The sequence below is a fragment of the Glandiceps talaboti genome, chromosome 12 (assembly GCF_964340395.1).
Source record: "Glandiceps talaboti chromosome 12, keGlaTala1.1, whole genome shotgun sequence".
Classification (NCBI taxonomy): domain Eukaryota; kingdom Metazoa; phylum Hemichordata; class Enteropneusta; family Spengelidae; genus Glandiceps; species Glandiceps talaboti.
The window spans coordinates 21,912,638-21,932,545 of NC_135560.1; the positions used below are offsets into that span (position 1 = coordinate 21,912,638).

Below are 19,908 nucleotides of genomic sequence, written 5' to 3' on the forward strand. Positions count from 1 at the left end.
AAGCAAAACTGTTATCAAGTTAGACGATGAAATATATATGACTAAGAATCCTGTCAAGCGGAACGGTAAAATTTTAGTCAGATTGTCAATTTGTGGCGCAAGATGAGGTTTTTTCCATCATATGTGACCTGTTTTTTATTGTATTAAAAATTTAAAAGATACAAATTTACTGTTTATATCTTGATCGCATGTTATATAAAAGCCACTAAACATGCTATCCATGTACGAAGCTGTTCGTACACAATTTGTGAATGGATGGGCAGTGTTTAGTCTGCAGTTGCAAGTTGTGGGAAGGGGGAATTATTTTTGTTGGCTGTGCGTTCGTCTTTTCCGAACTCAGATAATAGAAGGGAGAAACTAAATGCTAAAAAAATTGTAAGTTAAAATTTTCCGAACTTTACCGTTACTAGTTATATGATTAACAATAGTAGGCTAAGTAGCACAACTAAATCGTTATTTGAAATAGAAATTACACAAAAATATGTTGGACCGTTCTCCCTTTCACTTCAGTTGTGACTTAAGATTATTTTCGGATCACAATCACTACAGAGGCCTGAGGGTCATTCATAGTCTCTCATAGGTAACATACATATAATTTACTTAGTTGTGACGTTACGATCTTGGTTAAATTCGGGGTCAATATACAGAATGTTTTATATCAAGGGAACAAATAGTCAATAACCTAGGGGGTTATAAATTAGAGTCATTGCAGTTTGCGTCCATCACCTAAAGCCTACACCAGAAATGGGAATTAAATGGCACACGACACACTTGGCGATATTTGTGTACGTTTTTGTCATCAGTAATGTCAGAGCTACACAACAAATACATCAAGTTGTTAGAACAGATGTCAACGTCGTTATGACTGAATATATCGAGGCTGATTTCGACACTATCTATCACGGTAGTGTTACACAGGACAAAGAAGACGTGTACTACTACCAAGCTCCAAATGGTACCAACCAGGTAGGGAGTGTGGAATTCTCTGGTCATTGTACGTGTACCACAGTGAAATATCTCAATATTATAGTTAAACGCCACATAATAATCATATAGAATCTCCATACGGGACCAAACCTTTTCACCGAAAAAAGTCATTTTATTTCCACTAATTTAAAATTATGCCATCATGCATGATCATGATAAATTCTTCTATAGACCTAAGAAACAATGGAATTCAGAATGTTACACTATTACATTGAGTACTTGGATATTTACAATGAATGAGAAGTCTGTATTCAGTAACTGATATTTTTGTGATATACCGAATGAAACGTGTTTCCGTGATGACATAGCCTTGTCACAAGATAATACAGGTATGATGTATGGAGGGGCATGCCATGACCCCTGAGTTTGATGATTTAAATACGCATTGACGACACATGGGAAGATTTCTGTTACCTTGGTATTAAATTTGCATATTTGTGAGAACCAGGGGCATAAATTCCATTGTATACACCATGTTCTGAAATTGAACCATATGTGATGAGAATTTATACACATATGTATTTACGTACAGACATGATCCATGTATAACATGTATAAAGACTATGGTATTAGTACAGATAACCAGTTAGTGCACACAATCATTTATACTGAGCAAAGTTCACTCTCCTTGGCTACCAACGCCCTGCCAGATATAAGTTGTTAAGGTCGATAACTCGGACAAGATAAAAAGGTACCGGTTAATTAAGTCAAACATTATTTATTATGTCATTGTGTTTGTGAATTTCCTGTTGCCTTGATCTCACCTGAATTTTGCAAAAACTATTCACATTTATCGTAGCGACCGCATGAGAATTACGTGTTTCTTTTTTTTTACAGGCTGTAGTATATTTAAACACAGATGTCTGTCAGTGTTGAGGGAATAACCATATAGACACTCACATATATGCATTGATTGTGTTTGACTTGTTATTTTGTTTTTATTGTATTTGCTTGAGTTGCAACAGGTACCACTCGTCTATTGAACATGTTACAGGAGGAACGCAAATCACGCCCTCCCGTGGTCGTATGGGCTCGAAAAATAAATTCTTTATCAATGAGCTGCTAACATCGAAAAGTATAGACGTCTTTACGGTTATTGGTGACGCTGCTGTCTTCAACGAATATATAACAGAAGATTATACATACCAAGTAGTCATACTGTGAAATGTGTGATTACGTCAAAACGTATATCAAGTGCTCCAACCGCAGAATGCTATGATATCGTTTATGGAATTATTAAAATGTGTTTGCTATATAAATCTATGGAATTCTGTCTATACAATTTTCTTGTTCTTTGTAGCATACAGCTTAGAATTAGAAAATGTTATTATTCGCTTATATAGCTTGCCGTTGTTCAGGAATAAAGGTTCATATATGGTTATCTAATATAAAGCAATACACACATCATTAACCAAGTGCTTTCTCTATCATTAACTTTGAAAATACATCTTTTTGTCTTTCAGACAGCCGCGGTTCGAGTCCATGTCAATAGTACTAATGCTGAAGATGATTATCCTGTATTATTCGTGGTCAGACAACAAGAAGGGGTCACATCATGGCGAGTACCAATCATTGTGTTAGAAACGTAAGTGATATATGGGACATATCCTTAAAATTATGGTTATGAGAACAATATCTATATATATTCTGCCATCTAGTGACAGCTATTGAACAAGACGAGTTCCTAGTCGACAGCTACCAGTATTACTTTCACATTTCTAGTTGTGTGATGTGTTTTATTTGTTTAAACAATTTTCAGACTATCTATATTTTTAATGATTTAACATTCAATGGTCCATACAATACATTAGTAACATACCTGAAAATACCAAGATATATTAGTCTTCCACAGTTAAAAACACATGAAATAATCCATCAACTAGTACTTCAATGCATGTTTGTACACGGAGTCTGCAGCTTTGGAAATTATCCATTGACAAGAATATTGTCAAGAATTTGTATTACTGTTTACTGTGCATTCTTTGATGTTAAAAATATAGGTAATAACACGCGTATCCATCTATACTCATAGATGCAATGTACACCTTAATATATTCCTGCCATTCATGTACACACTGCTATTCTAATTTGCCATCAATATATACAGAAAGACCATGATTTTACATAATTTACGAAATTACTGCCAAAATTACCCTTGATATTGAAATAAAAATTGCCAACAGATGATGGGGAACACAATGAGATATGTTGGCAAAAATTAACATGAATTTCACAAAAATCCAAAACCCCAAAAATCTGTCATATGCCCCTGCACTATATACATCGTATCTCAAAACCAGCCAAATTCAGAGTTATTTTATTTATGGTATGCATGAAAATGATACCCTTACAGGAACGTTATGTCTACTTTCCTATAAGCCATCATTTGTGTGATAATAAAGGCATACACGATCACATTTATTTCTTTTCCCAGTGCTACTTACAAATACAATGCGGTAGCTAGGACGCTTTGTCCGTTAGACAGAGGGACCAACGATTTATATATTGAAGTATCCACAATCTCTACTACAGCGACAGCTTACACTCTCGTTGCTAGCATCGTTGATGATTTTGAATTGCAGTAAGTATAACGTATATACTACAGATGCTAACCTTTAGTGTCTAATATAAACATCTCCAAATCTTGACAACAAAAAATGTCAAAAGGTCCGTTCTGTAGATGTTAACACTGTGATGTGATGGTAATGCGTAAATTGGTGACCAATCGTTTGTAAGTTTCTACACGGATTACCAAGTGAATTTATCAATATCAAGTTCATAAAGCTGGCAATAGTGATGATAGAGGTAATAAAGAATACTTAAACTTCCAGTGAAATGTAAAATGAGACAGGTAATGCTGAAAGTAGACTGTATTTAGAAAAGAAGCCACTACAGTGAAACAAAGTTATGTAGTCTAGCAAATTTAGACGTTCTATGTAACAATACACACAGTACATATACACACGCCCACGCACGCACGCGCGAGTGCGCATACACACATAGTCATACGCACGTACGTACGCACGCACGCACGCACACACACACACACACACACACGCACGCACGCACGCACACACACACGCACACACACACACACACATACATACATACATACATACATACATACATACATACATACATACATACATACATACATACATACATACATACATACATACATACAAATGATGAAATTACACTTTTCTCCGCAGTCTTTCAGAAAACAAGAGAATAACACCTTCTCCATCAAAACCTATGGTAGGTCTGTAAGATATCCGGAATGATGCATGTGAGGATTACAAATGACGATTCTGAGCCAATTGAATGTTAGAATCGAAATTGATGTTGACTTCCAAACTTGACTTGATTGATGAACACGTATAAACTTCTGTTTAGCTGTATTTTCTTTTAATATTTTACAGTATACACTTACTCTTACAAATGAATGTTAATATGACAAAGACATGGAATTATTAAAATTATTTGTCACTGAAGGATTAAATCGAAACTATGTTGCCATTATTATTGACTTCAACTCATTTTGGAAAATGCCAAATTAAAACGAATGTTGCATCTGTTACTTTGCAGTACTACTATTTCAATTTCACTGACGAAGTGGACAGTGTTCGAGTCAGAGCTACATCAGGAGACAATATCTGTGCCATCCTGTCAATTCAAGATACAAATGTGAGCAGTGTACATTTCCCCATTACTTCTATCTCATCATTAACATTTTGTGATACACACCTAGCTGAATATATTGTTATTGTAGCGTCCATATTACACCAGTGGTTTCTATATTACATGTATTAACATACGTCATAAGCATCACAGTTCATGTAAGTTAATCAATTTTTAAAAACATTGGGAAGTGACAATCGATCAATGTCTTTCCAGTTTATCGTAATATTTCGAGTGACTATATACAATATTAAGTGAATTGCATGGATGTTGTAAACATTGCAGACACATATTAAAATTGGTGAGTTTACAGTCAATGACAAATTTTATAAATCTCCAACGTTTCTCGTAAAAAAAAATTTATCCTACACGTCATGTATGTTACATATGAAGATAAACATTTCTCTGGGTATAATGACTCAGATACAGTTCGAAATTTCCTGTAGTTGCTAAATTTCTAAAACTTAGTTATATCGCAAACGTACATTGTAATCAGCCACAAGGACAAGTATAGTGAACATATGTTTTACACAGGCGAAAGAACTAAGAATAGATAACAGCAATTCTGTATATTGACTATTATATTTTCTTAATTTTAGTGTCCCGTGTTTGACTTGATTCAAACGGTAGAATTTAAGGATATTTATCAAACAATGACAAAACAAGCTGCTATTACTGTTAAGGTGAGCGAAAGAATCTTGTAGCGATCACAATGTGATGTATGAAGTGTGTATAACATGTTCACCCTATATCGGATTTGAGTCTTATGTCTGGTAAGTTGTCGTAGTGTTCCAGTGATAACTGTTCTTCATGTTTTAACATTGAAAACTGTCAAACTGTGGCACATCTAATATGGATCTGAATTTCAGAATGGAAACCGTCATCATTACTTGTTTAATAATAAAGTATATGCATTTATATAAATAAGTTAATAAAATGGGATTAGAAATAAACAATTCATCTATTAATTGAAATTTCTTATCATTCCCATCTTCATTGATTTGTCTAGAGATACAATGCAGCCAGACGGTGTGCTTTCTAATAGTCGAATTTTCCGGTTCCAAGATGCACTGCGCTAGAGCACGTAGCTTATGTTGTTAGATTTTGTCCTGTTTTGTCTTTATTACATTTGAAATAACATTTTCATCAGGAAATGATGGTAAAACATGTTGACCTCTTTAATTATGGGTGATTTTATAGAACAAAGACTGAACGCCATCGATGACAGAGTGGGATTTTACGGGTAAACCCAGGGTATCGTCATGTGACAACCATCCCCCTAAGTATCGCATGCAAACGCTCTGCGCGTACAGAATACATTGTATGGAGAGACGCGCAATGCATCTTGGAACCGGCAACAGGTCTATCTATGTATTGCTTGTCTGATAAATGTAGACTAATTTTAACATCGCGATTTTGTTATCTTGTTATTTTGTTAGGGTGAGGACACTAGATTTGACAAAGGTCAGTTCTATGTGGTGATAGTGGTGTATCCTGATAACAGTAGGTGTACTAACGATGAGAAATCAGCGCCAATAACAAACAGTAAGGGGAAAATATGTGTGTCGTTCTCTAGATGATATTTTGTCAAATAAGGAATTTTCATACGAAGATTTATGAATTTTAATGTCAATATATCTAAAAACACATTGATTGCCATGAGTATAAGGTAAATAACGATTTATATTAGATAATACAAGCAAACAACGATTCCCGTAGCAAGAGTTTAACAGGGCAAACAAACAAACAAACAAACAAACAAACAAACAAGTCTTTATTGCAGACGTTCACAGCCTACAGGGCTGTAAATTATCGACATCTCGTAAGATAACCATTGCCATGTCAGTTCCAGAGCAGAGAGTGTCAATATATGTCATTGAGTGTGATTTATGTTCCACGTTTATTGAATACACTTTTAACTCTGTTGTCTTTATTAACAGCATCAAGTTACACGGAAAGGACAAAGACTGTGGATATTGTCGTGGAAGCAATTTTATCAAGTGAGTTTAATAATAATAATAATAATAATAATAAATTCTTATCAGCGCATTACGCAACAGCCTCAATGCGCTTTACAAAACTGACAGAAAAAAAAAAAGCAAAAAAAAAAGCGCACAAACTTGATTTGCATAGAAATCAAAACCAAAACCAAAAACTTGACGTTCACTATTGATTACTATTAAAAGTACAGTTTAAACCTCATACGAATAATGAGATGGTGTAATTGGCAAATCATTAGATTACTCAATGGATAAAATATAACTAATGGTTTGCTTCAAAAGGTGGAAAGAAAATACTAATATTTTAAAGAGAATATTGCATAACATATTTTGTCTTTTTTGCTCAGTCATTCGCTCGCCTATTTGTCCGTCCGTCCACCCGCCCTGTCTATCTGTCTTTGTATTTATTTATTTATTTATTTATTTATTTATTTATTTATCTATTTATTTATTTATTTATCTATTTATTTATTTATCTGCCTGTCTGTCTGTATGTATGTATGTATGTATGTATGTATGTATGTATGTATGTATGTATGTATGTATGTATGTATGTATGTATGTATGTATGGCTGTATGTCTGTCTATGTGTAAGTATGTATGTATGTATGTATGTATGTATGTGTGTATGTATGTATGTGTGCATGTATGTATGTATGTATGTATGTATGTATGTATGTATGTATGTATGTATGGCTGTATGTCTGTCTATGTGTAAGTATGTATGTATGTATGTATGTATGTATGTGTGTATGTATGTATGTATGTATGTATGTATGTATGTATGTATGTATGTATGTATGTATGTATGTATGTATGTATGTATGTATGTATGTATGTATGTATGTATGTATGTATGTATGTATGTCACTCCTACGATTGCGTCTATCTAAATGATGTGATTATATATATCAAAGTTTCCATTATAACTTTTCGTTACCATTACCAGTAAGTCATTACAATTTTGAGTACCATTTTCAATCTCCTATATTTGTTTCACACTCATTACAGGAAACCAATACTGGAAGGCACTTCTCCCAGTCCTGTTATTTTTCATATCATTTTATATCGTGTTTGTTATTGTCGCTGTGGTACAAAAGTTTAGGTATGTAGTATTCATTTTGACCATGAACGTTTATTTCATATTTTTTGCAGAACTGAAATCTAATACTCTCCGAAGCCATAAAAATGTAGGCCTAATATGTCAAAACTATTATAGACGAGAAAACTCTAGTGTAGACATACAAATAGAATCATTCTTGTGATACAAATTTATAATTATTTGATCGCTCGATTAATTCAAAGATAAACTGATGATTATGCAAGTGACAATGGTCACTTCCAAAAATAAATGCTCATTTATGAAACATTATGTTGAGGATAGGTAACCGTTGATTTCTCAGAAAATTGACGTTGTCAACTTTACGCAATTAAAATTGATCCATACGTGAACTTGAAGTTGAAGTCGTTGAACTTTGACACCTGTCAGGTCCAATTGATTAATTTTATGTCAGCATAATAATGTAATACTCGTAACTCAGACTTTCACACTTTTGCGATAAAATAGAAGGGAGGTGCACCTTTAATTCGTTTTCATTCTTGGCTTCATCTTTCAGAAAAAGCGAGGCTTCCGATGTGAGTGATGGTAGTCAAAGAGAAACTGGTAATGTTAGGGAGGATCATACAATGTCGCACAATCTCAACAAACAAATATCGTTCGTTTAGGTCAAAAACCCCTCCCCCTCCCCCTAAACCGTGACGTTCACAAGTGCGACATCAAACATTTGTATATGATGTAAGCTATGATGAAAACTGTAGCAGTCACACCACTACGATCAATGTAATGTAAAACATGAGTGTAAACACATTAAAATACTACCAAAAACTCCGCACCATATCTCGCGTGCATTAGATGTAAATTTTTTATCAACTTATCAACATCTCAGTTGTAAATACAAAAGCTGTTATCATTGATGGAGTGAAAGTTTTCCGTCGAAATTTGGTTAGAAGTGCGAAAATGAAGTTAATTAATCGCATTTACGCCAGACTCCCCCCCCCCTCCTAAACGAACGAAGTTCACTTATTGAGCTTGTGTGACATTGTGCAATCGTCCCTTATAACGTCAATGACATAAAGCCTTCTCCCAATACAAACTATAAGTAAAAACACCCGTGAAAATATGAGTTGATCAGAGAACATTCGAGGAGTATTTTCTACGCACCGAGTTATCATTTGTACATATATACCACGTAGAAAGGTTGGTGCACAGTCACATTTAAACTCAGTCACATTTATTTAGGTATCTTCATGTGTTTCCGTTCAAACACACGGAATAGAGTTATGGAATTTCTTCAGATGTTAGATGATATATTCTATCACCTTTTAAAGCATTAGTATAATGTATATCACATTGTTATTTCAGATACTAATGAGAACGAGGTCACCATTGTGGAAGGTGGGTCGTCTCCGACTCTACAACATAAGGTATGAAATTAGTAACTATCCTTATATAGTACATGGTGTTGTCAATCATTTATGAATTGGATTGGTGATAATTTTATGGCACACGTGTGAACTCACTGTATATTTCATGTCATTATATATTAGGAAGGTCGGGCACTATCCTTTGTAACATAATCATAAAGGGATACCATCTCCTAGTACGCAGTCGCAGGATTTTGTTTACTCAAGTTACCTTAACACCTCAAGATGAGCAGAGTTTATCTATGTGAAGTGAAACTCTCCGTTCACTGAAATACATTAATATGTACATACTTATCTGTTTGAAGTTAACCTTTCAAGTGTATTTCGTTTTCACAGACATTCCTGGTTGACCTTACGACAAAAGATCGGGCAACGTTAACAAAGAAGTATAGATTATATTCGTGGAATTTGCTACCGATTGCCATCTTGTATTCGTTGCCTGTTATCCAATTAGTGCTAACACACCAAAATGTAAGTCTCCAGTCAACTAGACTATTTCAGTTAGGCTTATTTACATACTGCACACATCACAAATACCATTCGGAATAGGTTTATTTATCGACTAACCTTAAGTTCCTGGATAAATTGTCCGGACATGTTTAAGGAAAGTGGTGATCAGTGTAGACTTGGATCCATACTTTTGACGATACAACCATTCTGCAAAATAACTGCAGCTGTTCTTCAACTCACGTGAATCCAACTGCCTTCAGTAATGTTGGCACACACATCTGTCTTTGGATCCTTGAAGGTCGTACTGTGATTTACAGTTAATGTTTGTATCCAAAGTATCGACATCTCTCTTGTTCACTGGAACAAGGAAAAGCTTTCTTTGGTCACTATCTGTTCATACACAACCAAAGACGCCGTGTCCGGTCTACCCTTTTCCCATGGTTATATTTCCGGGGTTTTTTATTGTCTATTTCGACGATCTTCCTTTTCCACCAAGATGGTCACCGTATTGATCGTGCACAATTCCCTGCCGAAACTATACCAGTCAACAGCTGAATGTTCGCTGGTACCTCTAGTTGCATAGTCTTAAATTGAAGCAACGCCAGTAGGCCTAAGTTATTGATAAAATGTCCTACCAACTTTGAATCTTCGAACCAAACTCCTACTCGCAGTCCATTCCTACTAGTACTACGGCAAGGCCGTGCACATCTAAATACTAACCCGTCATTTGTCACTGCGGAACCATCTTTACACCATGGTCTTCTTTACCACGTACTTACTATATGTACGTTCAGAGTAAAGTAAATTCCGCCACACACACTCACCAGTGAGACACATCTCTGTTTCGAACCAGCCATTCGTGCGTGGTAATTTTTGGGGTCCTTCAAGTCCTTACTGTTTGTCAGTGATAATGTGTGGGCACACTTCACCATCCTCATAGCAATGCCCAAATGTATTCATCAGTCACTCACCTGTAAATTTCTTAATTACGCAATGCCTTCTTTTCATATTGAAATACACTTATCTTAGTCATTGTTTCATGTAGTACAGTTAGCAACAAAATAAATCTTACAATATGTCTGGCTGTTGCCATCATATCATGACTTATGGTCTAGTGGTGAAGACTATGGTGTAGGGACTGAATAGACCAGGGTTCGCATCCAGAGTAGGTTTAATTTTAAGGCCAAAAATAGTGTGATTCCGATTACTCTCAATTTTAGAATAAAGGTAGGTAGGTAGATTTTTTATTTTATTTTTGTTTCATGTGAGAGAGTCTAGTTCAGCTAGTTATGTTTTCCTTTGTTTTCCATATGGTCTTTGTGTTATTGGTTTCTTCCCATCAGATGTACATCCATTACAGATTAGAAGACTTAGAACAGTTTTATATTGTCTTATTAATTTGATGTCAGTTTCCGCGTCCACTATCTCGCCAGCCTTCACATTTTTATTATATTTTTTCTAGAATACGTAAAAAAGCTTAGGGTCGGCAGTGAAAACTAGGTGGGTCGGGTAATCGTAACCAAACAATTTTTGTATGCCTAACGTATTTCTCTCTTACAGAGGCGAGGTACAGACAGCAGTGTGTGTGTGTGTGTGTGTGTGTGTGTGTGTGTGTGTGTGTGTGTGTGTGTGTGTGTGTGTGTGTGATGAGAGAGAACAGGGAGAGAGGGTAGCTGAGCTAGAGACGTTGCATGAGTGAGCGAGCGAGTGAGTGGGTGGATAGGTTGTTTTACCTAAAACAATACCAATCCCCTTATAAATAAAATAGGAACATTAAAAACAATTGTTATCGTTTGGAAGACTGGATCCAGCGTCCTTCTGATGCACCGATGTGTGTACAAGTTCTTTTATTTAACAGGGCCCATAGGGTATATGACTCAATGAGTTGAGTTTGAGTTTAGATATAGTACAGGTGAGACGTGTTATTTCTGACTGTATACATTGCTGTGATCTACATAGAGATGTGTGTTCAAGTTCTGTTACAGGGCCTGTACATTCGGTGAGATTTCAGGATTGAATTTATGGATATAACGTGTAACTGATGATCTGTTGGTTGGTTGGTTGGTTGGTTGGTTGGTTGGTTGGTTGGTTGGTATGCATACGGGTGCGTAATTTCTGAGAATATCTCACAAACGGGTTATTATATTAGTGTGTTACGTGTTTATGCCATTATGTTAAAATCAAACATGTGGATATACTTGTGCACACATCTATGCATACAGTCTTGTACACACGAGTAATGTCATACATGTATATAAAAAAGACAGACTGTGACATGGCTGCATATACTGTACATCTATGTATCAGCAAGGTACCCAAAGCAATGTAGACAGAAATGTAGTCACACCACTGTTGCCAGGCCCGTGGCTACCTGGCAGTTTTGATACAACCCTGTGCCATCTCTGCTAACACAGATCTGTATCACAGGAATGTTACAGGGTCTGCACAAGACCTGTTACAGGGGCGAAATTGTATTGTGTTACAGTACTGTACTAGACTGTCTGAGAATCGCGACTCAGAAAACTATCGCTCTTAGATTGTTAATGCAACCGTCTTCCAGCTCCTTCCCTCCCTCCCAAACCATATATTTCACAAGGCAAATTATATTCTCACGACTTACAATTCTGAATTCAGTATATGATATGCATTTCAAAAGAGGCAGTTAATAAATATTGGTACTTTACCAATTTTGGAAACTCTGAGACTTACCAGGTTTCAGTTGATTTGACTTGAAGAAGTCTGGTATATACTGCCTTGTTGTTCCCGTAATTCTTTCTGTAGTTGACGATCAGTTCACTAGTCTCATTTCGTCTACACCTACGGACTGAGCGGAAGCGTTACTAACGATGAGGGGGGGGGGGGGCTTTGCACGGCACCCTTGCTGTGACATCGCTGGATTGGGTATACCGTCCCGTATTTGGCGACACGAAAAGTCCCCGTCACTCTGCTGATCAGGCTGTTCTCTAAGGGCTTGGAATTCCCTCCTGAGTCCTTGAAATTCTCGTAGGAATTCGTTGGCTGGTTCTTCAGAATCTGACTGCGGGGCGGTTGATCGTTGAGTCTTCTGCCAGTCTTCCCGCTAAATGGGCGCCGGTCTTTCCTCTGGTCTTAGAAGCCATGACGGACAGCATCGGCTCCAAAATATGGTGTGGTCGACTTAGGTAGATATACTAACTCTGTACTGGTTAAAGTTTCGCAAGAAAACCAACCCTAGTGGGTTAAAATTTCACGAATTAATAAGAGTTCAATTCACCCACTGTTACGCGTACTATAGGTTGAAAGTTTGAGAGTGGACCCCTTTAATAGCTTACGTAATTAATTCCTTAGAGGGCGCCCTCTTATAATGAATGCTCCTCTCAAAGGCACACATTAAACTTGATTTATCTTTGAAGGAATTCAACAAAACTGGTAATCAAGATATCTGCTACTTCAACTTTCTCTGCGCTAATCCTCTAGGTGGTCTCAGGTAGGTGTCACTATAAAACATCATAAACTCTAATAGAACAACTAAAAATAACCTAAATGAAGAGATTTCAATCATTTGATGGATTTTGTATGAAGCGATAACACAACTAGTCATATGCATGTTAATGTATTTTTACCGTGGTTCGTTACAAATACCCGTAAAGTACATGGTATTGTTCTCTACAATGCATACATAATCAACGGTAAAAGTAACAATTGATTCTTTTGCATTATGTCAATATGATTTAAAAGTCATTAAATATTTCTTTTTAACATTAACAATAAACAATAAATGAGATATCCAGCCATCTTATTGTATCTTATAATCCAAAGACCCTTTAACTTGTTACTGCAGACAGATTAGATATAGATATGAATTCCACTGTATAATATCTGGGTTCATTTTACTCTACTTGCAGTGCTTTTAATAACGTCATCAGTAATATGGGGTATGTTCTACTTGGTATTCTATTTCTGATTATTGTATGGAGAGAAGATTATCTACTTAGTCGAAAACTGAACAATAAATACTTCTACGAAGAGGTAACTACAAATGACAGTATGTATATAGATGTGTAGTTTGAGTCAGAGTATGGTATATTGGTTTAAGAACTTGTTCAGTTGATGTGCAAGCAGTGGCATGATGTTATTAGACTGCTTCAGAGACAATATTTCTTAGCTTAGTTAATACTGATAACGTAAGACGTTAAATACATACTGAGATATATGTATATCTCCATTTTGGATGACTAAATGGCAACATTATAGTATTTATGTTTGAAGTGACATTATCACCAGTCCACTGGGCTGGATGGTTACCCATCCTATTTATTTTTCACAGAATATAACTTTTTTAGGTGTACCTCATGTCACTTTACTAGATAAATTACTTATTTACGCCATATTTAGAAAATAGCTTAATGTTCTCTTCGTGTGCAAAAGTAGAGACTATATTGAGTGGACTGTCATCTAACCAGCATTTAGGTGTCAGAAGACTAATCAAATAAAGGCCTTTGTATTATATTACCACCTTAATGTTATATATACTTAGTTTGTAGACCGCTCATTGCATAGGACTCCCTATATTTGATTACATGTACCTCCCAAAATACACTGCTATGTTTAGAACTGTTGATATTAGTGATAACTTCCATGTACCTATCACAGAAGTGCTTGTTCACCATCGTTATACAATAAAATGTTTATTTTCATTATGAGAGAATACTTTTCAGATTTTACTCTAGATTAGTTCCTTTCATTATCTCTGTTTTAGGGGTTTGGTGTACCAAAACATTTTGGACTTTTTTATGCTATTGGTATAGCATTGTTAATGGAGGGCATTTTCAGTGGATGCTATCATGTCTGTCCCACCTATCCTAATTACCAATTCGGTAGGTCTACATTCTTGGCATTATGAAACTTTAGAAAAGCCACATGTCTTACCAAAATAACACAACGCATTGGAGTCAATAGACTGTAAGATACGTCGTGTCGTTCCGCCCTCACCGGCCTCCTCTCGCCTCTGGGAGGAGTTGACCGATGTGTGAGGGTGCCCCGTCAGGGCGTACCTTACAGACTATGGCGTCAATAGCAGCAATTATGAACTATACATGGTGCCTTAGATTCTCTAGCTGATGTCCTCTTCCAACGCTTGTCAAATAAAAATGGCTATTAGAAGCAGAGTAGAACACTTACTGCCCATAGGCTATGAAAGTGTAATTTGTCAGGTTGAAGTGTAATAGCATATCAAATTTCTAGTGATTTGTACCGCTACTGGCAGTATACTGTTATGGTTTGTGTACACCCGGATGAATCGTTAACTTATATGCGGAACACGTGACATTCCGTAACGCCCAAGTTATTTTTTTTATAATTTGAGAATTTGAATATGGTTAGAATGTGTAGATACCCTCAAAGTAAGTATTCTCCTGCCATTCATATGAATGCGGGAGATATATATGTCCAGCACAACTCACAATAAAATGAGGTCGGGTAGTTTCTATCACATGTTCATTTTGTTTTCTTTTTCCTCCAGATACTTCGTTTATGTACACAATATGTGGTCTTCTGTTGTTGAAAATGTATCAAACCAGACACCCGGACATCCTTGCAAATGCGCACGTTTCTTACCTTTGTTTAGCTGTCGTCATTTGCATAGCGTTGCTAGGAATGGTGAGTATGTATCTACACTTGGTTACTATGTTCCTGTCAATACTGCACTGGAACATCAAAATACTTAGTGACGTTTAACTAAATATGGCGCTGATTTTACAATGTCTTATGTAAATTTAATGTACATGGTGATTTTGTATTGACAGATTATTTTCAATTATAATAAAAATGATGTTATAATGAATTATATTTGATTAAATGTTGTTATGCTGCCTTGCGTATTTCAAGAAAGTATTGTCAATTAACCTGAGCTCTGACGGCTACATCACTATATGATGTTGATAGATTCACAGAAGCTACGATTTTGTCAGCAAGTGCTTGTACTTTCAACATTTGACCGACACCAACACACGTATGCTGCGAGGAGAAATAACTCATCTTGGCTTCAAATAATCTTAGTTACGTACGTACAACATAACATGACATTTGTGTGACTTAACAATTTTCTTTAAAATTTCATCTTTGTGTAAAACATCAAACGGTCTGCGGTAAAACCATAGACCCTCCACCCACGAGGGTCTATAGTAAAACGTACGAAGCAGTTACAGAATTTTGTACTTGAAATCGCAAATGTGTCTTTAGTATGTAAACTATAAAAGTCGGTGTTTTTATTCTCAGGTGACTGGTACTCTGTTATTCTGGATTTTGTTTGGAGTGTTATATATCTTTATTTGCTGTTTTCTAAGTTTTCAAATATACTTCATGTGGAGGATAGGTAAGCCAAACACCTTAAAAGGCTATTAAGCTTAAGGTTGGAATAGAGGAAGTATAGATTCAAATTGTCTTACTATATCTGTTGAAGTATAGGCACCACAATAAGTATACACCCTTTCTTACTATACGTTTTGTAAACTGTAATCCTGTTAATTACCTATTATATTCCTCTAAGAATTCCTTCGAACTTTTCAAGTGTAAAGATAATGGAAGGCATAAGCTTTACAATCTGTAAAGTGTTTACATAGGACAAATTAAGAATGCAACAGGGTTTAACTCTAGATTAAGCCAACGGACACTTTCGAATAGGGAACTTGCAAACCCGCCATGTTGAATGTTGCATCATGGGAAATGTGATAATAAATACTAATCAATTAGCATTGCAAACAATATTGTTACATTGTTTATAACCAGGAATGATCAATTCATGGTCACCCTGATCTTTGTGGGAGGTTAATTTTATCAGTAGCTCCAGATTTGGTATTACGATAACCACAGATAATCCCATAGTCCTTTGCGTCTGAGCATGCTCAGTTTAGATTGCAAGTTCCCTATTCAATCAGAACAACTTTGAGGAACTGTGTGGAGTTGGAGGATGTCGTGATGAACATGAATTGTAATGAGGCGTTTTTAATGACATGTTCTTCCTATAATTAATTTATGAATTTCTTTTCTTTTCGACCTCTGGCAAAATAAATAAATATTATGACAGTCTTTACTCTAAACTGACAAACACACTTCGATTCCTGTTAACGTGTTATCTCTTGTCAAATTCCCAAGAATACTCCATAACCCCGTGTTTCCCCTTTTACCTCTTTTTGTCGCAGATAGTAAGTATCACAAGAGAGTATGGTCAGTCATGAAACGTGAATGGTGGCAACATACAAAACCAAAATATACTGTAAGTCAAATAGATCAATGTTTGTTCTCTGTACTTATAGATTGAAGAAAGTGACAAATCGTTTGACCTTTCCTATGTTTACCCAATAATGTAGAGATAAAATCTTGTTTCACGCCAACCTTCATCATAGCTCTTAAGACTGATTGTGATATCTTGCCTCGAAGAAAGATTTCCGTCACATAATTACTCATATATCACAATTCCTCCCCCCCCCCCCGAAAGTTCTCAAATCCTATTTTGTATGAGGAGAAACCAACAATGGAAGCGAATTTCAAGATTAATTGCACGAAAACATTAAATCATTCATTCTTAAATATCGAAATTGGATTTAGAAAAGAGAGTTTTTTAGTGAGGAGTTCAAATTTATCTTATTTTCAAGTGATTTGCTCAAAATATATGTCTAATTCTCAATCATATTAATACGGCCTGCTATGTCAATTACACTCATACTATATGACAGCAGTGTTGATTTCTTTCACAACACAGACATATATACACACAACTGAAGCATATACTAGTATACTAATCTGATAAAAGGGCCTAAATATTTACAGATATTTACGGATACCGAGAACACTCATAACTTGAAATGAATTAAAAGTTTGTAAATTATGTGAATGATTCTGCAATATCATTAACTTCCTACAGGACCGATTTGTACTCATTATAATTGGAAATTCTATTAATTGGCTGATGTAAGTGTCTTTTATTATATTTGTTTTCTCGAAATGACTAATAACACTTTGTTCATTTTTTTACATGGTTGATCCATAACGGCAAGTAAACTTAATTAGCAACCCAACTCTAAACTACCTTCCAAGAGGTCTATATGTACGCTTTGTATACTTAGTATATGACATTTGTTTGTATTTTTGACGGGAAACCGGTGTAGTATTCGATATGAAAATGTGTCTGATATGCAAATATGCAAACGTTATCATATCATAAGACACGTATATCATTTCATAACTCGGTGTTATACATGTGGAGGCATTTTATTTCATCTTCAACAATAATGCATTGTCCAAGTATTCTCGTCTTTTTTCCCTTTCATTAAAAGGACTTCTAAACTAATGTTAACGCTACCTGTTCTTCACTAAAATGGCCTCCTGTTATACAGACTTTGAAATTGTAACTCGCAAATGTAAGAAGACGCTAAGATCAGCAATACTTGGAAAGTTTCACAGATAAACTTCATCAAGATATCGCTATTAGTTAAACACAAATGAATGTGTCTTGACATGTCATGTTAGACTAACATTGTCCACTAGATTTCTTTCATTAAAAGTTTAAATTTCCAAACTAAACCTACCTTTAAACCTTTCTGTTAGGGCAATACTTGGAATGATATTCAGACCTGAAGACTTCCCATCCTGTTTACTCGCTATTTTTATTATAAACGTTCTCCTCTACTTAACATTCTACATTGTCATGAAGGTTAGTGACACTAACGTTTAATAGTGAATTATTGATTGTATTTGCTTTTCATAAGAAACGATGGAGGTCATGTTTTAGAGATATATCTCACGTGGAAACTTTTACACTATATATTATGTCTGAATTACGTTCAATGTTTTATTACTATTATTTTCAAAATTTTATTACTGAATGCTATGAATTAATTCCCTTGTACAAAGGACCAACGCACAGGAACTAATAAAGGAATATGGTCTGAAATTTGTGCGTTTACGTGATTTAAAATAATAGTCACTTTTGCTGTACTGCTTATGGAAACACACCTAAGCACATGTAGGCACTGACAGAATTCTATTACCAAGGCCTATAGGCTGGTATAATACTGGGGGGAGGGGGTTATGGATCAAATCTCTTCTCTGGTACGTGTTTTGGTATATTACTTTCCTACTGTACTGTTTAAATAAACCTTTGAGTGCCTACTACGTTATTTGTTGTATGTTTATTTCAAATAGGTCGTTAGTGAAAGGAGAAAGCCCCGAGCAATTGTTATCATCTATGCAACACTGACTCTGTGTTTCTGGGGTCCTGCGTTGTACTTCTTTACTCGGTTTCTGGCACAATTTGGCGTAAGTTGGAATAAATGCATCCTTTGGGAATGTAATGACAAAGTAGTCTAGAGGTTATCTGTGACTTCAAATCTCAAGATATCTCAAATTTCTGTGATAATTTCAAAAGTACTAGGAACACTCTTTCAAATGGCAATGTCTTGAGTAATCTAAGCTACTTTGATTTGTATTCATGGTCCTAGAAACAAATTCTTCCCTACGTGTATCGTGACAAGTCTTGGTCATTATGACTAGATTATAGCTAGGTGATGTCATATTTATCGTTTGATTCCAACAGAAAACACCATCGGAATCTCGTGAAGGTAATCGTGATTGTATATTTCTGAATTTCTTCGATCACCATGACATCTGGCACTTCCTATCAGCATGTGGATTATTTTTTTCATTCATGGTAAGTTATTGATATTGTTGATAATATTAAGAATCGTGGTTTGTAGTATATTCGTACAGTTACTTTTGTTGACACCTTGTAACCTTTGAAGATGATAATTTGTTGAAATACAATAATGAAGAAATATTGGATTATTTTTATTGTAACTTTATAGCCCCTCCACCATACATTATACAGATTATTTATGGTGAAAACTTTCATATGTCAACACAACTTCAGGATCATTTTAAATCAAATTAATTTGAAATTAAATTCCAATCTTTAAGTAATGTTCATCATTACCTGTTTGTTTTACACAGTTTCCTTGATTATATCAGAATTTAAATTGCAAGTATCTACACTTTCTTTATCCAATTTTGTCTGTAGACCTTACTGACCTTGGATGAAGACCTTGACCGTACCAAAAGAACTGAGATACAAGTTTTCTAGAACATCGAACTGTTTACCAAGTGTACGAGTGTCTACTCGGTTGTTTATTAGTTCCTGAACTATATTACTCAAGACTGTAACTGGCGGACTATCATTAAGACTCCCGCATTGTAGTGAGTCCAGTCCCGTCGGTATCGATATCGCTCCGCTCTCAGGCTAGTTTGTTCATGTTTCAAAACATAGTTGTTGCAA

The 19,908-nt window shown here is 35.5% G+C and overlaps 1 protein-coding gene across 1 annotated transcript; it reads left to right on the forward strand.

The window, feature by feature from the left end:
* Positions 1 to 744: 744 nt before the first annotated feature.
* On the forward strand, positions 745 to 19,716 carry LOC144443113 (SID1 transmembrane family member 1-like). The gene is made up of 22 exons (XM_078132485.1): positions 745 to 966; positions 2,451 to 2,563; positions 3,422 to 3,497; positions 4,576 to 4,674; positions 5,268 to 5,351; positions 6,108 to 6,213; positions 6,609 to 6,668; positions 7,680 to 7,773; positions 8,285 to 8,331; positions 9,091 to 9,152; positions 9,489 to 9,623; positions 12,995 to 13,068; positions 13,487 to 13,610; positions 14,341 to 14,458; positions 15,103 to 15,239; positions 15,858 to 15,954; positions 16,781 to 16,854; positions 17,503 to 17,549; positions 18,186 to 18,291; positions 18,783 to 18,896; positions 19,174 to 19,287; positions 19,654 to 19,716. Exons 1-22 carry the CDS (start codon positions 745 to 747, stop codon positions 19,714 to 19,716), a joined length of 2,166 nt encoding a protein of 721 aa, XP_077988611.1.
* Positions 19,717 to 19,908: the final 192 nt, after the last annotated feature.